This window comes from Hippocampus zosterae, chromosome 20, assembly GCF_025434085.1.
Source record: "Hippocampus zosterae strain Florida chromosome 20, ASM2543408v3, whole genome shotgun sequence".
In the NCBI taxonomy this organism is placed as follows: domain Eukaryota; kingdom Metazoa; phylum Chordata; class Actinopteri; order Syngnathiformes; family Syngnathidae; genus Hippocampus; species Hippocampus zosterae.
The window spans coordinates 5,099,318-5,119,476 of NC_067470.1; the positions used below are offsets into that span (position 1 = coordinate 5,099,318).

Consider the following 20,159-nt stretch of genomic DNA (forward strand, 5'->3'; position numbering starts at 1 on the left):
GTTGACAGGAAAACTCTGACCGAGCTCTCGCACAGCAGAGATAGCTAGATAACAGCAGGTGATGAAATCAGACTGTTTAAGTGCCGACGACAGAAATAACACCGAGTAGATATTTGTGCAACTAGGAGATCTACAGCCACACGCACTTAGCGCGTTAACACAGACCTGAGTTGCTCAGTGTCAGGTTGCTCTGTCGCGCGCAATTACGCCTCCCGTGGAGCTCTGTGCAAGCGTTAAATGAAACTTCAGCACCTCATTTGAAAAATAAAACAACTGTTCTAAAGGACAGACAAAACCCTGGTCATGTAGTCTTAGCAAGCGCAAATGAACCAATTTAGCAAACTGGCCTTTGGCTTGCACTCACGCACGGTGGTGGGGGCGATGACACAAGTTTTAACACAAAATGTATTTCATACAAGTCCAACTAATTGACCTTTCACATAAATACAGAATGATACAAAATTACATAACATTAAAATCAACAATCTTCAATGAGATGAGTAAAAAATGTCAATATGGATTATTATGCTATATTTAAGATTGAACTGTGTACATTTTTTTTTTCTGAAACGTTATTTTCCCCAGTGTGGGACAAATAAAGGATATCTTATTTATTTTGTGCAATGAAACAATTTGTTTAATAACGGGGCATTGATGTCTTTGTAAAGCAAAATGGCAACGATTGTGAGCATCATGTTATTCGTGGCCAATGTCAACAAAGTAAAATCAAAACAACCTTTCATGACTTCACCTTGACCCCGCCTTCGCCACGTTGTGATTGGAGCAGCTCTCAGAGGGGCGTGACCCGCCAGCCTCCTGTGTATATATGCACCACTTGATCGCCTCGCCGCTGATTTACATGAGAACCAATAACACAGGAGTAACAAACGCGCCGAATGCTTTTCTGTTCGCACGGGACAAGCGAAGACGCACGTTTTTCTGACAGCAGAGGATTTGCGTGTCTTTTCTAAACGGACTGGTGAAAGGGTAGTGACAGCGCTTAAAATAAAGAAGACGGTGGATTCTCCTCTCAGCCATCTTGACTGCTGCTGCTCGCCGCACTGAAGGCTCGTCGTCTCCTGCTACATTCAAAGTAAACACAACCGTGCCGGCCACTCGCAACTCCATGCAAGCTCCACGGAGACGCGAGATGGGCTCGCCGCGTGAAATCTGACCGGACTGAAGGCGGGCGGTGGAGGATTTACGGCGGTATTTGGATCAGACAAGGCAGAGGGAGGGAGCCGAGGCGCGCAACCGCTTGGAGAGATGGAGCCCGACCTGTTTGGGATTTACCTGCTCCTCTCTCTCGCCCTCCTGCCCAGATCCAGCGGCACCACCGCTAAGGAGATCACCTGCCAGGAAATAGCCGTGCCCCTATGTAAAGGTATCGGCTACAATTACACCTACATGCCCAACCAATTCAACCACGACACGCAGGACGAAGCGGGACTGGAAGTCCATCAGTTCTGGCCTCTGGTGGAGATCCAGTGCTCGCCCGATCTCAAGTTCTTCCTTTGCAGTATGTACACGCCGATCTGTCTGGAGGACTACAAAAAGCCGCTGCCGCCATGCAGGAGCGTGTGCGAGAGAGCCCGTGCCGGCTGCGCGCCCCTCATGAGGCAGTACGGCTTTCCATGGCCGGACCGCATGAAATGTGATCTGCTGCCGGTGCTGGGCAACCCCGACACGCTTTGCATGGACTATAACAGAACAGACTCGACCACCGTGTCGCCCGTCCTCCCCAAGCCCACTAACCATCCCGCGAAGGGCTTCAACCCACCCAAAATGAAGCCAGGTAGACCGAGCCCACCTCGGAAGTACAAGCCGGCCGCGGGCGCCTGCGAGGCGGGTTGCAAATGCTTGGAGCCGATGGTGCCGGTCAACACGGAGCGCCACCCGCTGTACAACCGCGTGAAAACGGGCCAGATTACCAACTGTGCCATGCCTTGCCACAGTCCCTATTTTACGCACGACGAGAGGGCTTTCACGGCCTTCTGGATCGGGTTGTGGTCCGTGCTGTGCTTTGTGTCAACTTCTGCCACGGTCGCCACCTTCCTCATAGACATGGAGCGCTTCAAGTACCCGGAGAGGCCCATCATCTTCCTCTCCGCCTGCTACATGTTTGTATCCGTCGGCTACATCGTCAGGCTCATCGCCGGGCATGAGAAGGTGGCCTGCAGCAGAGACTTGGACGTGGAGCACATCCATTACGAGACCACGGGACCCGCACTGTGCACGGTGGTCTTCCTCCTCATTTACTTCTTTGGCATGGCCAGCTCCATCTGGTGGGTCATCTTGTCGCTGACTTGGTTCCTGGCAGCTGGGATGAAGTGGGGCAACGAAGCCATCGCCAGCTATTCCCAGTACTTCCATTTGGCAGCGTGGCTCATCCCCAGCATGAAGTCAATCGCGGTCCTGGCTCTGAGTTCTGTGGACGGGGACTCGGTGGCCGGGATCTGCTACGTGGGCAACCAGAACCTTGACAACCTGCGTGGTTTTGTCCTAGCCCCTCTGGTGATTTATTTATTCATTGGTACCATGTTCCTTTTGGCTGGATTTGTGTCCTTGTTCAGGATCCGCAATGTCATTAAGCAAGGCGGCACCAAGACTGACAAACTTGAAAGGCTCATGATCAGAATCGGGGTCTTCACGGTGCTGTACACGGTTCCGGCCACCATCATAGTGGCATGTTATTTCTACGAGCAGCACAATAGGCAGAACTGGGAGGTGACCCACAACTGCTCCAACTGTTTACACGAGAAGGACCGCAGCCGGCCGGACTACGCCGTCTTCATGTTAAAGTACTTCATGTGCCTTCTGGTGGGCATCACGTCCGGAGTGTGGATCTGGTCGGGCAAGACTTTAGACTCTTGGAGGACTTTCTGCACCAGGTGCTGTTGGGGTAGCAAGGCCACCAGCGGCTCCATGTACAGCGACGTGAGTACGGGCCTGACGTGGAGGTCGGGCACGGCCAGCTCCGTGTCTTGCCCCAAGCAGATGCCATTGTCGCAGGTTTGAATAAAAGGAAAACAAAAGCGGCTTATGGAGGACTGCTAATTGTTTGGGAGATAACCCATCACACCCTGTCTTAAGCAATTTGCATTGTAATGAACTGCTGCTGAGGTGCTGCCCTCTTTCCTCCCTCAAACTGCGGGGAGAACGTTGAGACAATGTCCAGGCAATCACACAGGTTTAATTCCTCCATTCTTCCCTGTTGATAGGAATTAGAGGCTCATCTCCAATTTCGGGGGCATTACTTCTTGTAGCCAGTTCTTAACAAACTTCGTACAATGTGTCTTTTATGAAAAAAAAAAAGAAATTTTCTACCGATCTCGTGCCAGATAATGTCGAAATGTCAATCATGTCAAGTATGGTTTAAATTAAGCCTTAATAGTGCCCCGGGTGTTTTTTTTTTTTTTTTTTTGAGCGGGTCATACATTTTGTAAGTTCAAAAATGTATTTATATATGTAAAGCTCGTGTACATTTGTGTATAAAAAGAAAAGTTTATAGCTATTGTACATTTGTAAAAAGTGCAGATGTGTTTTTCAGGAGAGCAAAAAAAAAGACATTTATTTTGACAATAAAACATTTGATAAATTTAAACCATTGTTTTTTGTTTTTTTCCCCCCATATGTGTCTATGTGTGTCTGTCTTGCCGAGCAGGCGTGTTTTGCGGTCATCATTTTTAAGGGCGACAGCTTTTCAGGGTCTCCAGCGAAAGGGGAAACCCTTTTAACCGTCAGAAAGTGGTCATTAGAGGCAGGGGTTGAGTTGGAGCATCTCCATGATTGTTAAAGTCCTCTTCACATGCCTGCAGAAGCCTGCTTTCTTAATTCGGTAAAAGGGGGACCGGCTGAATGCAGTCTAAATGCAGGGAAAAGACCCTTTTCATCTGCTCAAACTTTGATCTTTCTTTTCGAACAGCGCCGAATAAAGGTGGTGTGTGTTAGGAGTGTCCGTCTGATGTGCCAAGGTTCCCCTAAACGTCCCCATTTGGAGTCTTTGATGGGCATTCGACAATTGAAAGAGCATTTTGGATCCTTTGCTTCTTGGGCGATCGTCAGGACTGAAACCTGCCAGTGCCCTTGGATCTTGTGTGTGTGTGTGTGTTTTTTCCCCTCCTCTTTTTCTGCGGGCCTGAATTGAAACATCTCTCCATCGGGCTCAAGCTGTGTCAGCGAGTGCAGGGGCCTTGACATGAATGATTGTGAAATTGCAAAGAAAGAGCCACAGGTGGTCTGTTCACATGTTCTCACATCTTAGGAGTGTTTAATTGAGGTCTTTTTGCAACAAATGCGTCCTGTTTTGGTCTTGATTAAGTCTTCAAGCCTCTAAAGGACGTTATACTGTAACGGTTTAGAAATGCATTTGATTAGCTCGTCACGATGTGTTTTTCAGGGATGTGGCAGAGCAGTCAACGTACAACTTCAAAACGAAACATCATATGCTGTTCGTATATGTGTGCAAAATATGGACTGGAAAGACATTTTAAGTTGGAACGTCTAGGCTTCCACCAAAGTACATTTTCCATCCACCTTGCGCATTGTTTATTCGGGCCTTTACCTCCAACCGCTCAGGCAAATAAAGCACCAGCTACTAGTGCCATCTAGTGGTCAAAGAGCTTTTGTACAGCTTTGACTCTGCTGTGAAACGTGACATTCATTTGCAAACAGTAGCCTCATTGTCATAAATCATCTGTCCACCACAGAAGCATGCGTCGTCTTGCGGTTGCGCATACAACTGTGATTATCAAGAAAGTGGGCTGCCTGCACTGCTTTGACAAGCCTTGTAGGAGTAGTTTGCAAGCAAAAGTTCCACGACTGTCTCTGAGGTGCATCACACAGTCCAAACTTGGTAGGGTCACTGTGGCAGGTCAAAGGTCCTATTTTTATGTTTCTAGCACATTGCTTAATCCATTAGCTCGACCAATAATTGCGTTTTTTATATTGTCTTATTTATGAATTATATAATTTAATGTTTGGCGATTTTTATGTTATTTTTTAGTGTTGTGTTTTAATCTGAGAGGGGAAATTCACTTCATGTTCTTATCGCATGCATTATTCCACGTGTTTGTGCTTATGTATCTGTTTACTGGGGTCCACATTGGCCAACATTGCAAACGAAAATACAATTTAATGTCAAACAGTCTCAATATATCTCGTCATTTCGTTTTGAAAGTCCAGATTACATTTGAGCACAAAGCACGTAAAGCCACAGTGGGTGTATTCTTACCCTAAATCAAACACATTTCTGCGACCTCTGAGTCGGCTGACCTTTCTAGATTAATGTTGGAACTTCCTGACCTCCAAACTCAGGCATTTATTCCCAGTTGACTGTTTGAAACACCAGATGTTTGAAAAATAAAGAGTGACTGCAGGGCAGTCAAGGGGTGTCACTAAAACTTTCAGTTTTGGCCAACATCTTGTTTTTCCACGCCAGACAGGTATTTGGTAAAAACACTAATTGTGTTTGTGAAAGCTCCTGACTTGCCTCAAGTACCTCAAAGATGTCAAGACAACGAAGTAGAAGATGTAAATGAATCAAAGTGCCATTTGTTGACATTTAGTGATATCAAATTTTATTAATCGTAGTTACAAAAACTGTCCACCTGAGGGCGCTAATGCTACTGAATGATCCCGGTACGTGCATGCTTATGGTAAAACCAATGCCGAAGTCCAATTCTGTCAAATAAAGGGACATCCTATGGTGATGCTTGTGGTCTCGACACAAGAAGGTGCGGCGTAGCCACACCTGAGGTGATCTGAAGAAAACAACCCGTGGTCACCCCAGTCACGCGTGAGTCAAAAGGCCGAGCATTGTCAAAATAGATGAGATCGGGGAAGCCCGAAGCTTTCTTTGGTCATCACTTTCCAAAAGAGAACAAAGATCAGGAGGTATCGGCTTACACAAAGACGACTCTCCAGGCTGAATGAAACGCGTGCAAGCAACTGATTTACAATGGGAGCCTCCACCCACGTCGGCAGAAAGCAAATGAGACTGCCAAACTCTCGGCTCACTTCAGCCGAGCTGACTTGAAGCATTCCGTGAGACTGTCCGGGTTTGACCCGAAAAATCTGTGCTTTGATCAAAGTGAAACCGTATCAGACATCCCAGAGGGCAACAGGCAATCGTGGTCCTTTTTCTGGGCTCCGTGTCCAGTAATGTTGCTCCACTAAAGCTCGCTAGGCCCTGAAATTGAGTGACAAGCCATGAAAACTGAAACTTAAGGGGGCGCATAATTAATTTGTGATTGTGGTGTCCTTCAACTTCTGATCAACCGTGCTTACTCTAATTGGAATCCGATTATAATGCAGTGGATCTGTTGACTTACAAATGTAACTCATTCTGTGACCAAGCGCGTAACCTAATTTACTCAGATATTAAACCGACCCCCCCCCCCCTTTTTTTTTTTTTTTGCACCTCATTTGCGCCGTGGCATATCTGACACTTGCTCGTAGCTAAAGCAAATACATATGTTACCGCTGTAAGCGTCAAACAGCCTACCAACGATGGGCTCACAGGGTCCTGACATGAACTTTGACCTCGAGGGTGAGGGCATGCAAAGCGGGTCATGGCCTCTTTTATACTCAGTGTGGTCGGGAGTGGTGGAAACAGGTGAGCTGTACTTTTAGACGAGCTCAAGGACAAAGAGCGCCCCACCCAATGAGGCTTAAGGCACGCACATCTTCCCTTCCACGACCCGGGGGAGGTATTCTTGACTCATGATATTGTTGCTTTGCATCAAAGGGTATAAAACACAAGCCCCCGCAGAGAAGGCAACGCGATCCGTCGGCAGTGTGTTGATTAGCCACGAGTGAGGTGCAGTGAGGTAGAACGGCCAGCGATCCAACAGTTGTTGCCACTATGTAAAGCTGGTTCTCAAGTTGCTCTCACATCTTATTTGCTCGGTCTCATCTTGCATAACAACCCTGCAAATAAAGAACAAAAAAAAAAGTCACACCCACTCGGATCTTTTCTCCTGGCCGTCATCGTTTGATCGGTCCGCACCATTGGCCGGCTCGGCCAAAGTGTACTGACCAATCCTATCCACGGCGGTTCCTGTCGTCATGGGCTCATCTCTCTTGAGTCTCGGTGACAGCGCCGGGTGACGTCCAAGGTCCCGCCTGGGGGGTGGTGGAGGTTTGAGCCTGCTAGGTTTACTAACACAAATGGCTTTAGGGGTCCCCGTCGGTTCAAAGGAAAAGAGAGCCAGCTCGTCACCTTCCTTCTCAAGAGGTTCCGAAAAAGGGTATCCATTGTTTCTGTTGGTGTCGCAGCCCAAAGGTTCCAAAGGGCGAGGGGCTGAGGTTGCATCCCGAATTATTCCGACTGCCCTCCCTTTGCAAGAACTCCGGCTGCCTTGCCTCTTGCGGAAACTCCCTCTTGGACCAGCCTCAGTTTCAACAGTTTGACATCCCATGGAAGAATTGGGATCTGGGGTCCCCAGGAAATCGCGCTCGTCCTCATAAACACACTCCATCAACTTGCTTTTACCCTTTTGCCTCACGGAGCGCTTGATTACACAAATAAAATCCAGGGCGTTTAGGAAAAGGGACAGGGCGGACACGCCCAGCATAAAGTTGAGCATCAGCGTCTTCTCGGTGGGTCTTGAGATGTAACAGTCCACCTGGGTGGTGCATGGAGGGTGTTGGCATAGAAACCTCCTCGGGATGGAGAAACCAAACAGATAGTAGTGCGCCGCCCCAAATCCTGCCTCCAGCAAAGTCCGGAGCATCAATTGAAAAATGTAGGCTGCCGTGAAGCATCGGACCGACTCTCGCTTTTTTCCCCCGGAGGTCTTGACGGACAGCTCTTGCCGGGTTTTGTGCAGTTGCGTAGTTTGACCAGATACCAAAGAGCTCGGGGCTGCAGCCAGGCCATTTGACACCTTATGGGTCACGTAGATTGTAAAGATGATGTAGGGCAGACTTAAAGTGACGAGTTGCACGAGCCAGAAGCGGAAAAGGGAGATCGGGGAAAATATATCGTAGCACACATTGGCGCAGCCCGGTTGAATCGTGTTGCATACAAAGCGCTCCTCTTCGTCCTGGTAGAGAGGGTAACCGGCCAGGAGCAGGATGAGGCCGCGGAGAAAAATCAGGACCAGCCACACTTTTCCTGAATTAAAAGCATGTCAGGATTAGAAGTGCGCTGAACTTCTGGCAAAAAAAAAAAAAAAAATCATCAACATTCACTCACCTATCAAGGTGACACTTTGATTGACAGAGATAAAGATGATTTCTGACAGACTGGATCCCGCCATGTTCCGTCCGTCCAGAGTCATTCTTTCAGCACCCGAAGTTTTGGGCCTCTCCTTTAACTCTCCTTGCGGTACCTCAGCATTTTGTCTTCTCGTAGACCTGCAGGAACCTCACTAACACCGAGTTGGACATACCCAACAGTTTTGTGAGCTCCAATCCAACATGATCCCTTTTGAGTTCCCCCAAAAACTAACGGAAGTAGAAAGCAGGGGAAATGCTCCCGAACTTCCTCGCTCTGAGTCCTCGGCAGACAACTGAAGACGGCAGCGAGCCCCATTGTGGATCTATTCTTAACACGCTTGCAAAGGCACGTCGCTGTCCTGCATGGCATTGCAGAGATATTTTGGGGACGCAGGACGTCCTTACAGGAAGAAGTGCGACCTCCGGGGTTACGAGTTCTAATTTCAAACTAAATTTCAAGCACGTCCAAACTAGCAAAAGCATAAAAATGCAACATCTTTGCTACCGCAGCATGGAAATTAATTGATGATTAATCAATTAATCATCAATCAATTAATTGATTAATCAATTAAGAAATTAATTCTCTCTTCTCTTCTAGGTCACTTGAAACATTCGATTCAGCTGAGTAATCATGATTGGACGATACAATCGTGAAATAAACAATCTCCAAAATACAACAACACCTTTCAACACTTTGCACTGTGCAATGTCGTCCTTCTTCCTCCAAAGCCAACCTAAACCGCCTTTGGGCCTCCGGCACTTTGGTTCCACGTCTTCCCTTCTGGCACCTGCTGGTCAGAGCCAGAAATAACAAGGACCAGATTTGGGACCAGACTGTCAAGTGTGGCAGAACGATCCTAAACATTGTGCACAACTTTCATAGTTTTTTTTTTTAATTCAACTAAAGGTTACCAAAATCATGTTCTTATTCTTGCAACGACTTTGATTTCCTTGACACATACTGTATGTAAAATTATACAATTAATTTTGATTCTACATCTTTGGCCCAAATTTGTGCGAAATTGCGAACAAGTTGCAAGCTAAGTGAAGGAAAAATATGGAGATGACGATGCCATCTCTAAAAATAAATCAAGTTATAAGTCGTTAACGGCCTGCGCACTGCAGTCCCATCTTGATGCCGAAAGCGTGTTTCAGAAAAGAAAAAAAAAGTTAATGGAAACAGATTAATCTCAGCTTGTTGTTTTTATAACGATATATATATATTTTATATATAAATTCAATTTACAATACAATGCAGTGAAGCACCCGGCAAGGTTTTTCAACTTCCAGATAACAATTTGCCGGTGTGGCCGTCCAAATAACATGAGCTTCTTCATTTCAAGAAAATATGACACAATCGTCCCAGACACGCTTAAAAAAAAAAAAAAAAAATCGGATCAAATCATTGACTGTGTGCGGATAATTATTATTGCCCTATGTACCACATATTACCACGACAACTTTCTGTGAATAAAAAACACTGTAATAAGAAACAAGACAAACGTTTTTTTGATGGTGGCTCCCATTGAAATAGTTTTATCTCAGGTTCTTTGAATGATTCGTCGCCATTGCGGCCCACCTCGTGTACAGTAGAAACGGATCCGATATAAATATTCTAACGGTACGACCGCAGATGTTGCACACTGGCACCGCTATGTACACTATATAAAGACAACTTAGCAAAACGTATACAATCTGTGCGTGAACAGTGTTAGATAACGATCACATTGAATAATAATACTACTCATTCAGCTCGTCTCCAGAACACAAAACTACCCTGAAGAGACATGTTTTTAGTAGCTTCTGAATACAGAGTGTTCACTTGTGCTGTTTTAGTCATGAGCAGGAAGGAACCATACAAAATGGCGTCGGGATAAAAAAGTTCTTTGTTAGTTATTTGTTCTGCTCATCAGTGGTAAGGAGTTGGAAGTCGGTTCTTACAGGCACCGCAGGTTCGGACAATGGCAGTGATGAAGAAAGTTCGCCGTCACTTTTGAAGTACATCTCGGAACTTAAAAGTGGATGACAGCGTGCCCCCAACCCCCCACCACGCTTCATTCGACCTGATCGCACCAATGAGGCGACGCATGAATATTGCTTGAAGTCAATGTCCGAGTCGGATCAGAAGAAGCGTCACCAGTCCTGTCAAAAGTGTCAAACACTGATTTTCATTGACGCTGTTGGCTCACAAAACAGGAATGCCAGGTGGAAGGCCGCTTGCTAAATCAACCCCGTGTAAAATACATACGTCCATGAACAGGTGCTGATATGCAGAATGGAATGCAGGGTTGAAACGGGAATGGGCAGAAACGCGATACAAACAAAACAGGCGAAACTGGAGGAGAGCTCGAATTTAAAACTGTCGAGGAGCTCTTAAAAATAAGCGGCGAAACGGAGGAAGTGGTTTAAAAATGAAAGGAATGCAGCCACGCTGCTACTTGATCTCCCTTCCGACGTCATTGGTCTCCGCGTCCCGTTTCAACTTCACTTCTGCACTTCTTCATTTTGTTGCACTCACACACTTCGGTTCCGCTCATTGTTATTTACAACGACTGGAGAGGTGCAATCTTGCTTGGTAAAAGTGCCAGATTGTGTTTGCGTGTCTCGTCGGGGAGACGGAGCCACATATCCACAGGACAGCTGCCCGCCTCGGAGTCAGCTGACAGGTTCCACTTTCCGGGTGCTGCCGGCGGCCATCGTTAGGAAATGATGGCCGGACACCACCGCGTAACCGACAGGTTGTCTGCGCTCACTGACCGCTTCTTTGCTAGCTTCTTCAGGTCCTTGTATTTGTCATCGCACAACCTGGATATAGCCTGGAGGTAAAAATAAATAAATAAATAATAATAATAATGAGAGGCGGAGGTGAAGACGACGCACGTTGTCACATTCAAAAATGCAAAGTATCCTCACTCAGTCTCAGAAACGCGTCAAACTCGAGGCCCATGGGCCAACGTCATACCAAATTATTTGACCATTGCTAACCTCAAGTTTCTGGGCCTTGTCTCTGCTGAGGGCCTCGAGAGGGAAGCTGAGGTTGTTGGCCTCTGCCAGGGAACGCAGGTCAAAGTAATACTTGGCGTAGACACTGGACGGCACGTTGATGTTGAATTGCAGCAGCTCCAGAAACTGCCGCTCCAACTCGTTCCTTGTTTGGATAAAGAGGGCCCGGTGAGTTAACGCTGCTCATCGACTCAAAACAAACATGTCCGCTTGCTTCAATTCCGTCCATTCCAAGTTGTATTGCTAGATGCATTTCAGTTCAATTTTTCAAGGGACTTTGTCTGCCGCCCGCGCTCATTTACAGGCGGACGGCAACACACAGGCTAAAGTTAGCCTTGTTGACAACCAAATTCTGCCTAACATTTCGAACTGTGGCAATCGTCCGGCTATTCTGATGCCACAAAGATACGCACAGATGCGCACACGCTAGTCTGGCTCAACTCCGAGGCGGATTCCCCAAACAGGTGGCTTACAGTCACGGCTGAGGGGTTTCTGAGGCCAAGGGCAGGATCGCACAACTAACGGTGGGGACGAGAATGACTACGGCAGGGGTTGGAGGTCAAGCGGTGGCAACAGTGTTATGTTCCTTCTCAGAATAAATACAGACAAGATTGCCTTCAACAAAGACGGAAAGGGAATAGAGGTCAGCGGGGTGTGCTGGTCCTCGAGGTGCTTTCCCCGCTTTCATTCTTGATCTTTCCTTGATCACCATCATGTCTCACTTCAGTGAACGTTTGTGCATGTTTGTGCTAAAAGGGCAAAGGCAAAATTTGAAGCCAAGCCAAAATTTAGATTTTCACTCCACAATTGGGAATTCTGGTAAAGCCACTTTCCAAATAAAATAAATCCAGAAAAAAATGAGGTGAAATGTTTTCATATCACTCACATATCCTCCACAGTGATATCCTTGAGAATTTGGCAGTAGTCGACATTCCACACCGCCTGGTCATCCCAAACTTTGGACGCCAGAAGGATGGCTCCTAAAACAATGCGCTTCCAGTTGGCGGGGCAAATGTCAATCTCAGCATAGGTCAGGAGCCTCTCTAAATACACCTTTTGACAAGGAGAATGATTAATACTGATTAGTGCATAGTTTTTTGAGCCAGATGTAGCTTGTGCTCAGATTATTTGAAAAAAAAAAGACATTTATTAATTAGATCACCTCTAACTTTCAAGTTTAAAACATTTTTGTGCTGCAAGAAGCAGTTTTGTGAAGTGTGTTGAGGTAGTGCCATTTTTTTCCCGGCGCAATACGACGATACGTTTTGCTGAAACGTATCGTCCAATTCAATCGTGGTGCCTTATTTTTTACGACATCCTATTATAAGTGTCACATTATCTTGATGTGTTTCGCAGATGAACCGCGCCACAGCCGACCAATGGAATCCTTCACGTGTACACTTCGAAAAAGAAAGAAAAACAACGGGCCACGCTATATTAAAATAACGGATACAATAGCAGACTACATTATGAGGTACAAAAGCAGCACCCAAAAACTGTCCCCAGCGCTAAATGTACACGCATAGAAAGTGCGCACACTCACCAATGTGACGATGGCGCATTCGGCCGTGAGCTGTGCGGCGCTGAACAGCGTCCTTACGAAGCGATAAATCTGCTTTTGCTCGGGGTCGTGCTTATCGTAGTCCGGAGGAACTTCAGACTTCTGCGGTGACGATATGATGCACAGGACACCAGACATAGTGGTTAGGTAACAAATTATTCAAATAATAATAATAAGACTCGGAATGGCACGCAATCGACTGTGAAAACAGCTTTTGCATAACATAAGCATCACGTACATGCAATGACTCCCTTACCGACAACGGGTGCAGCTTCTCATCGAATATGTCTAATAACATTCTTCCGTCGACCTCTCTGGAATAACAGACGGCAAGACACATCAAAGCGCATTGCACATTTGCCCAGGACATGACTACCACTTCAATAATGCATGAGCGGACCGTTTCACTGGATTCCTTATTGCGGAAAGCCCAAAAAAATATCAATTGATTCAAAACTGCGCACCGACCAAAGAAAAGGGAAGAGATTCTTGTTCTTACCTGTTTCTTATGTGATAGAATATCGCAAGGGCAACACTGGTAAAACACAAAAACAAAAGATCATTAACTTACTGTCTACTGCACATATCATGCGGTTTGGGGAAAAAAAGTACGGGAAGAAAATAAGAGTTACCATTTAATGGTGTATTTGAGGTTGGGTTGACTGACAGTGCTGTCGTCAAGGAATATGGTAGAGCATGAGCTGTACTTCCTTCTCACTGGGCCTGAATGATGCTGGAGTGGGGACACAAAAGTAAAAAAGCATGTATGTCTACGACACTCCATCTTTGTCTTTTTGGACCAGTCAAAAAGTGCGATAACAACGATGGAGGTTTTTAAAATACAGTTGAGAAGTGATGGGATTGTCGATGGGACAGCCAGCTCGTACAGCTTTGTAATGACACCAAATTGTTGTCGGTTTACATGAGCGCATCATGCATCACACTGAAGATGTGTCATCCGAAAAATGGAGACGTAACAGCACAATGGATGTTGGACATTATTTGGGATTTTTTTTAATTTTATTTTACCTTGCTCTCCGAAATGTGTGTGAACTTGCAAAAACAAATAAGAGACAGCGATCACCGTACTATTTGCACACTCGATACATCACAACCCAGAACAACATTTACCTGCGAGTTTAAAATTATTTCATAGCAAAAGTCGTATCTCGTTTGCGGGAGCAATTCAGGAAAAAAAATGCTCCCTTGAGTTTTGTCACTATACTCACATGATTGATGTAAAGGCTCTTCCTCTTTTCTCGAACTGAAAGGAAAGATACAGAAGCAGTTGAGCGATCGCCTCAATGCAGTACCACAGACTAGCCGACAGGTGTCAGGATTGATCCAGAGTTTCTTGAATCTCAAACAAATGCTGGTACAGCATGTCGTAGCAAAGACTACAATAAACAATGCACGCTGTCTTATAAGAGAACATAACTTGGCTGAACTTTTTCTCTTGACAAAAGTTAAATGATTTTATTTTTTGCTCGAACGAGATTAAAACAAACATATATATCGTGTGGGGTTTTTTTTCTACAGGAAGACAGCTGCACACACACATTGTTTTTCCTTCATCATCTGAATCCCAGTGCTGAGATGCAACTGAGCTCATAGAATTACTGAAAACAAACGTTCAATTAAGTAAATACATGAACTTAATTCGAGGTTGAAGTATGCCTCATATATGTTGAATATAATCATCCAATTTGCATCTTCTTTACTTTTCTTCCCTCATGATCTCACCTTTGATATTCTGATACAAAATAAGCGGAACAGTATTTCAAAGGCACTATTTTCAGATCCTAAAACGAGTCACAAGGGCAACAGCTCCGATTAAGTGCGATAATATCAAGTAAGAAAGTAACAATGATCACTTTGGTGACCAAAACTTTTTTTTTTTTTTTTTTTTTTTGGTGGTATCTCTGCAGCCCTCTTCACAAGAGAACATATCATGCACACGGTTACAAAACAGATACGCAAATTTACTGCAAAGCCACATCAAGAAATTTTTAAAAAACAGCGACACGTTGCATGACGAGCAAAAAAAGTGCAGTTTGCAGCAACAGGTGAAGCACAGTGAACACGACGACGCTACCTGTCCTTTGTAAACAAACACAGTCGTGCCCTTACCTCGTTTGCTGTGCACAGCAACTGCAAAAACAAAAGCCCAGGTTGTCTCCATATCGTAACAATCACGAAATGTCAGTGAGAAAGCTTCAATAAAGATTGGCCGGATGACATGTTTGACGGTTTACCGTGATTTTAAAAAGTCAGTGTTTCAATAACCGCTAATGGTGCTCTGGGTGAGCGGCCCTCTAATGGTAAAAAAATAATATATATATATCCTTTTTATTTTCCCAAATATTTCAAAAAAGGTCATTTTAGAGCTGTCAGACAAAAGGTTGATTGAACTAAGTTCCAAAGTAAAGACAAACGTGTGCCACTCATGCAGCGAAACTCACCATCGGTCTGGGACTTGCTGAGGAAGATGGTGCTGGCTCGAGGATGGTCGGAGGGATTATACTCCATCGGCAGATCTGAAAATAGAAGACAAAACGTCAGTCTGGCCTCTATTTCAAAGCACGCTTTACATGAAAATTGCCCAGTCATCACCACACAACAGAATTCTAGCATGGTAAGAGCAGTACACTGTGGGCGGTGAACTTTTACTGCAAGGTATTGTGGTATTACTTTAAGATTCCAATGTGTGCATTGTGACATCACATTTTGTGTCTGGTAAGAAATCCAGGTAGCTATAAAGGGTTCACTAACTTGTTCTTGTAAATGTGTTTCAGTTCAAATCAAGCATGAACAATTAATATCTGCTGCCAGCTCAATATAGAAAAGAGCGAGAAACAATGAAAGTATGAACTTCACCAAATCCACAGAGGTTGAGGAAAACACCCAGCAACAGTCAAACAGTGCGCAACCAACACATTGTCAACAGCTTCCTGGTTTCGCGGATGAGGTCAGTGAAACAGGAAAGGTCAGACATCCTTGGAGGTCAGTCTGAACTTAGCATAATGCTAACGATAACCGTGACATACACTGCACCCAAGATCACACGGCCTCTTTGGGTACGCATCAGGTTTTGAATCCAAGCAATCGCTATTGTGCCAAACCCTTTTGAACAGCCATCTTTTTGTGTTAAAGAGCCACTTGAAGAGCCTCAAAGGATACAAATGCACGCTTACGCACACAAAGAACCACACTCATGTAGGAGGCGGTGCGTGTACGAAATATGTTGTCCGGGGGAAGAGGCAGAAAGCAATAATAGAGGGTTAAATGATGCTCACAACTGTTGGGGTGAAGGCAGGGGGTGGAGGGGGTGAATAGATCAAGTCAGTCAAGAAGAACTGAAACGTTGTGCTGAAATTACAAATCAATGGGTGCATTATTTCAGACAGGAAATAGACTATTCGCAGACACTGGTGTCAGTGACCTTTGGCGTGGTTCTACTCCCAATAGTTTTCACCAACCTCAACATTTTGGGCTCTCACGTCACACTGCTGGGCCGCACTATCTGAGAACCACCCGCATGCAAGGTCTAACTAGGCATCTTAAAATGGTGCATAAATGGGAGTATCAGAAAGTAGTTTGGATACAGATCGGATGGGAATCATTTTGGAATTAACAGTAAGATGACCTTAAGTCCTTTTTCTCTCAGTGCTAATGCATAAAATGCTTCCTGCAAATGAATGCATACGTGTTGATTGCATTACATAAGGGTGTGGGGGGGATGACAGAAGGCTCAGTGCAAAGATTGTGTAGGGGTTGAAGACTCCATGTCAAGTCGAGGGTAGTCATTTGCACTGCACCCAACAGAGTCACAAACCCGCCCGCCTTCTTTCGCTCCCCGCTCATCCCCTCATCTTCTTGCTGTAACTAGGCAACGCTGGCTTGAGACGACTCAGATGGTGGAGGCAGGACATTCAAAGGCTTTTGCAGTCTTTAAATCTGCCTCGCCCACTGATTCAGTATCCTAATTGCCGGTGGGCCTGATAGAATTGTGACACTGTCAGGCATAATGGCATTGTTGAAACAACAAAACACCGGCAGCTTTCTGATTCGGAACAAAAGTCGGGATTTCCAGTGGAGGGTGAATGGCATCATGTAAGAAGGCCGGTTCAGTAATTTTGTTAAAATGTAACGAGGTTAGACAGTTTGGTGTACTTCACAAACAGACGTATTATAAACAGGCCAAAAAAAAAAAAGAAAACCAAGCAAGTAATCCAGTGACGGCAATGGAGGGATATATTTTTATTAAAAAAACAACTCACAACAACAGCATGTGACCTTTGGCATCAGATATTTTCCCACAATTGCTGTGGCAGCTTAACACACATGTCGGCCTGCCAGTTATTGACACTTGGTTCAACACCGTGAAGCATGGACGCGACGTTTCTAAGAAACCGATAACTATAAACCACTCCAAAAGTGAAAAGGTTTCGTGATCACATTTAAAAAAAAACACATGTACAGTGTTCATTAACGGTAACATATTTAAGTAACCCTAAATGAGTGCATATTTATTAATGGAAAATGTTTTCCAATTCTCCCACGTATATCGGACATGTAGGTCAACCTGTCTGGAAGTCATACTTTGGAGAGTCCCCAGGCTCATCAACCAGGCATAAATAATCCATGCCCAGATTTCAATTAGCCTTCCAGCAATACTCGTCAATATATTCATGTGTGTGCCCCACAAATTAACTTCTGCACCATAACGACAGAGAGGAATGTTGGTGCCTGGAGCCACTGCTCAGTTACAGATGTCAGCCTTGACTAACATCCAGTCAGTGAGACATGATTCCGTTTCATCGTGTACAACTCTATTATAATTTTCATTTTGGTATTGAAGGCTAATCTTTCCTCTATCCCGCTTATATAAGGGTCGGTGTGAGCTGGAGCCTATACGAGTGATTCCCTCTACTTGGGATTACTGAAAATGGAACAAAGAATATTAAAGCACAAATACATTGTATGAACCAATTAATGTCAAAACATGGTACTGTGATTGATATTGCTTTTGTGGAGTAAACAGAATAATCAACGGACGAAGGGGAGGAAGGTGGTTTCGAAGCCTGGAGTTTTAATGAGGAACCAGGGGAACATAGAGACAGAGGACGACTGCTTGGGCAAATCAGGTTTCCAGTAGGCCTGCTGCTGATTTATAGTGGGGACAACTACTAATACATACTTGGGATGAGCGGGCATGTTGCTAGCATCACCAGTGTCAGCAGTTTTCATGAATGACTTTGTTTTTCCCATCACATGCTTGTAATAACACACACACACACACACACACACACACACACAATTCTTACCCATATGGAATATTGAATACTGTAGTCTTAAGTGTTGCTCTCAAACTTACTTTGGTAAACACAGCACCACGTGACATCATTGGAGGTGAGGGGTGCACGCCTCTCGCGTGTCACGTCACGGGTGCGCGCCCGTGATGTGACACATATATATATATATATGCCTGTACTGTATATGCATTCACATTAAAAGTCACGTTTGTTTTATTCATGTGAACGAATACATAAAAGATCGGATTTAACAACAAATAAATAAAAAATCAAATTGAGCATCACGCCCTGCAGCGTGAACCTTGCCAATCATAGCAAAATTAGTTCAACCGATTTGCTTAAAATGGTATGTACTGTTGACTTCGGTCACAGTAGCTGTTGTTCCGCTGGTTGTATATGTTGCTAATTCGTGTGTTCATGTAGCAGTTGTAGCAATATGAAAGTTTATGATTACACGAACTGGTTTCCTTATGCCCGTCTGTGATGCTTCCTATTATTATATCTTAGCTTTAAGCACTTTGGTGTTTAAATGTGCAATTAATGTTTCAACTCTGTTTTTGTGTCAGTTTTAAAACTTAATGCAAATGTTAAAATGAAATATGGACTATGAACATTCTCAAAGCAAACCTGACCATTTCCTTTATGTTGCTGCCAGTTGTAGAGACTGTCAAACAATAGCTCACTAAACGAAATGATTACAAATCTATAGGAGTTGCTGCTGCAACGAGTGGGTGGGTCCTATGCACAAATATTGCAAGTAAGAGTTGCAATCGAAAAAAAACCCACAAGTACCATTGAATGCATATTAGCAGCATCTTACCGTCCAAATTTTCTCTGTCGCTGATGTGCTGGAGGTTGCAGCCCGTATCCTCCCGGCTAAGCTCCGGCTCTGGCCGATAGGGCTCCAGTCTGGAGTGGTTGTTCCGCCGGTGTTTGGGGCTCGACGCCACGCAGCAGGAAGGTGTATTCCCCATGGCGAGATTAGATTAATACGAGTCGTTGGACGCAACTTTTAGTTTCTTGGTATGGGAAAGAGATGGGCGGTAATCCGAGGAGACAAACTACAAACTGGCCCCGTTATCCGCTCGCGTTACACGCCCTTTCCCCGGCCTAGAATTCGCTTAGCTGATGACTGCGAGCCATTTAAAGGTTGCTATAATGCAAAATTAAGATAAAAGGGGAGCCGAGCAACCCCGAGCTCCTTCCAAACCTTCAGGCGAGGGTTGATTATGTGCCTCCATGTAACACACTTAGCTCTTCTGACGACTCCCTTCGTTTTGTTAGTCCAGACTGAGGGTCCCCTCCTTTTTCACCAAATCGTTTTATTACGCTCTTACGACCAAACGAGAAGCAACGCATGGCACTTTTGGTCGTTCGGCAAATATTTGTTTCGACATCGGTGCTACATTGTAACCGATAGTGTGTGCACATCAGCAGTGGCTTCCTCCGCTACCATGTTGCTCTCATATGCGTCGGGGATATTCCCCTTCTGCCCCATAAACATCAAACATACCTCGACCCAGCCTTTTGCCCGAATCGTACGTTAACAGCGCCGCCATGTTGAATGTGTCAAAGTGCCCCCCCCCCCCCGTTGCATAAATTGCGTTTGCGGACTTTGTGGTTTATTCCCAGGGTGAACCCAGCGTCCAAACAATTGTGTATTTCCCAGTTAAAAATTTCACCAATCAAAATTTTGAACGGCTGTTTACCTAACATGACCTCACATTTCTTATGTTATTCATTATTTTCCAAAGTTAAAAACCTTAGCGAGGACTTGGAAACCAAAAAAAAACGGCGTGTGCAAGTCTGTCTCCGGTCATTGTCAATAATAGTAGCTTGATATAAATCACGACATATCGAAATCAAATAATCACAATTGAAAATGCTTGTCCTCATTCATAAAACCCAAATGTCACATCTACTGTACATTTCATGGGATGGTTATTGTACACTCCGATTCAATATTTCTTCGTGTGTGTGCGTGCGCGTGTGTAATAAACAAGATATAAAGTCACCAACGATTTTGGAACCTATTTGTTTTTCCCAAATAAATTTGA

At 44.9% G+C, this 20,159-nt stretch overlaps 3 protein-coding genes across 7 annotated transcripts; 1 reads left to right on the forward strand and 2 right to left on the reverse strand.

Annotated features, from left to right (window-relative positions):
• The first annotated feature begins 830 nt into the window (after positions 1-830).
• Positions 831-3,604, forward strand: fzd8a (frizzled class receptor 8a). The gene has a single exon (XM_052054736.1). It carries the CDS (start codon positions 1,267-1,269, stop codon positions 3,016-3,018), a length of 1,752 nt encoding a protein of 583 aa, XP_051910696.1. The 5' UTR covers positions 831-1,266; the 3' UTR covers positions 3,019-3,604.
• Positions 3,605-5,031: 1,427 nt separating this feature from the next.
• LOC127593350 (gap junction delta-4 protein) lies at positions 5,032-8,740 on the reverse strand. Its single transcript, XM_052054747.1, has 2 exons — positions 8,201-8,740; positions 5,032-8,119 (listed from the first exon to the last, which is right to left on the reverse strand). The coding sequence occupies exons 1-2, from the start codon at positions 8,283-8,285 to the stop codon at positions 6,957-6,959; spliced, it is 1,248 nt and encodes a 415-aa protein (XP_051910707.1). The 5' UTR covers positions 8,286-8,740; the 3' UTR covers positions 5,032-6,956.
• Positions 8,741-9,407: 667 nt separating this feature from the next.
• On the reverse strand, positions 9,408-19,608 carry ccny (cyclin Y). 5 transcript variants are annotated; one of them, XM_052054750.1, is made up of 13 exons: positions 19,313-19,608; positions 18,923-19,121; positions 15,250-15,324; positions 14,918-14,938; positions 14,017-14,051; positions 13,817-13,840; positions 13,420-13,520; positions 13,287-13,322; positions 13,044-13,101; positions 12,770-12,889; positions 12,113-12,279; positions 11,209-11,371; positions 9,408-11,039 (listed from the first exon to the last, which is right to left on the reverse strand). In XM_052054750.1, exons 2-13 carry the CDS (start codon positions 19,074-19,076, stop codon positions 10,923-10,925), a joined length of 1,071 nt encoding a protein of 356 aa, XP_051910710.1. In that variant the 5' UTR covers positions 19,077-19,121; positions 19,313-19,608; the 3' UTR covers positions 9,408-10,922. The 5 variants fall into 5 exon arrangements, with proteins under 5 accessions (XP_051910710.1, XP_051910709.1, XP_051910711.1 ...); XM_052054749.1 differs by having other exon boundaries at positions 18,923-19,608; XM_052054751.1 differs by lacking the exon at positions 14,918-14,938 and having other exon boundaries at positions 18,923-19,607.
• Between the last annotated feature and the right edge of the window lie 551 nt (positions 19,609-20,159).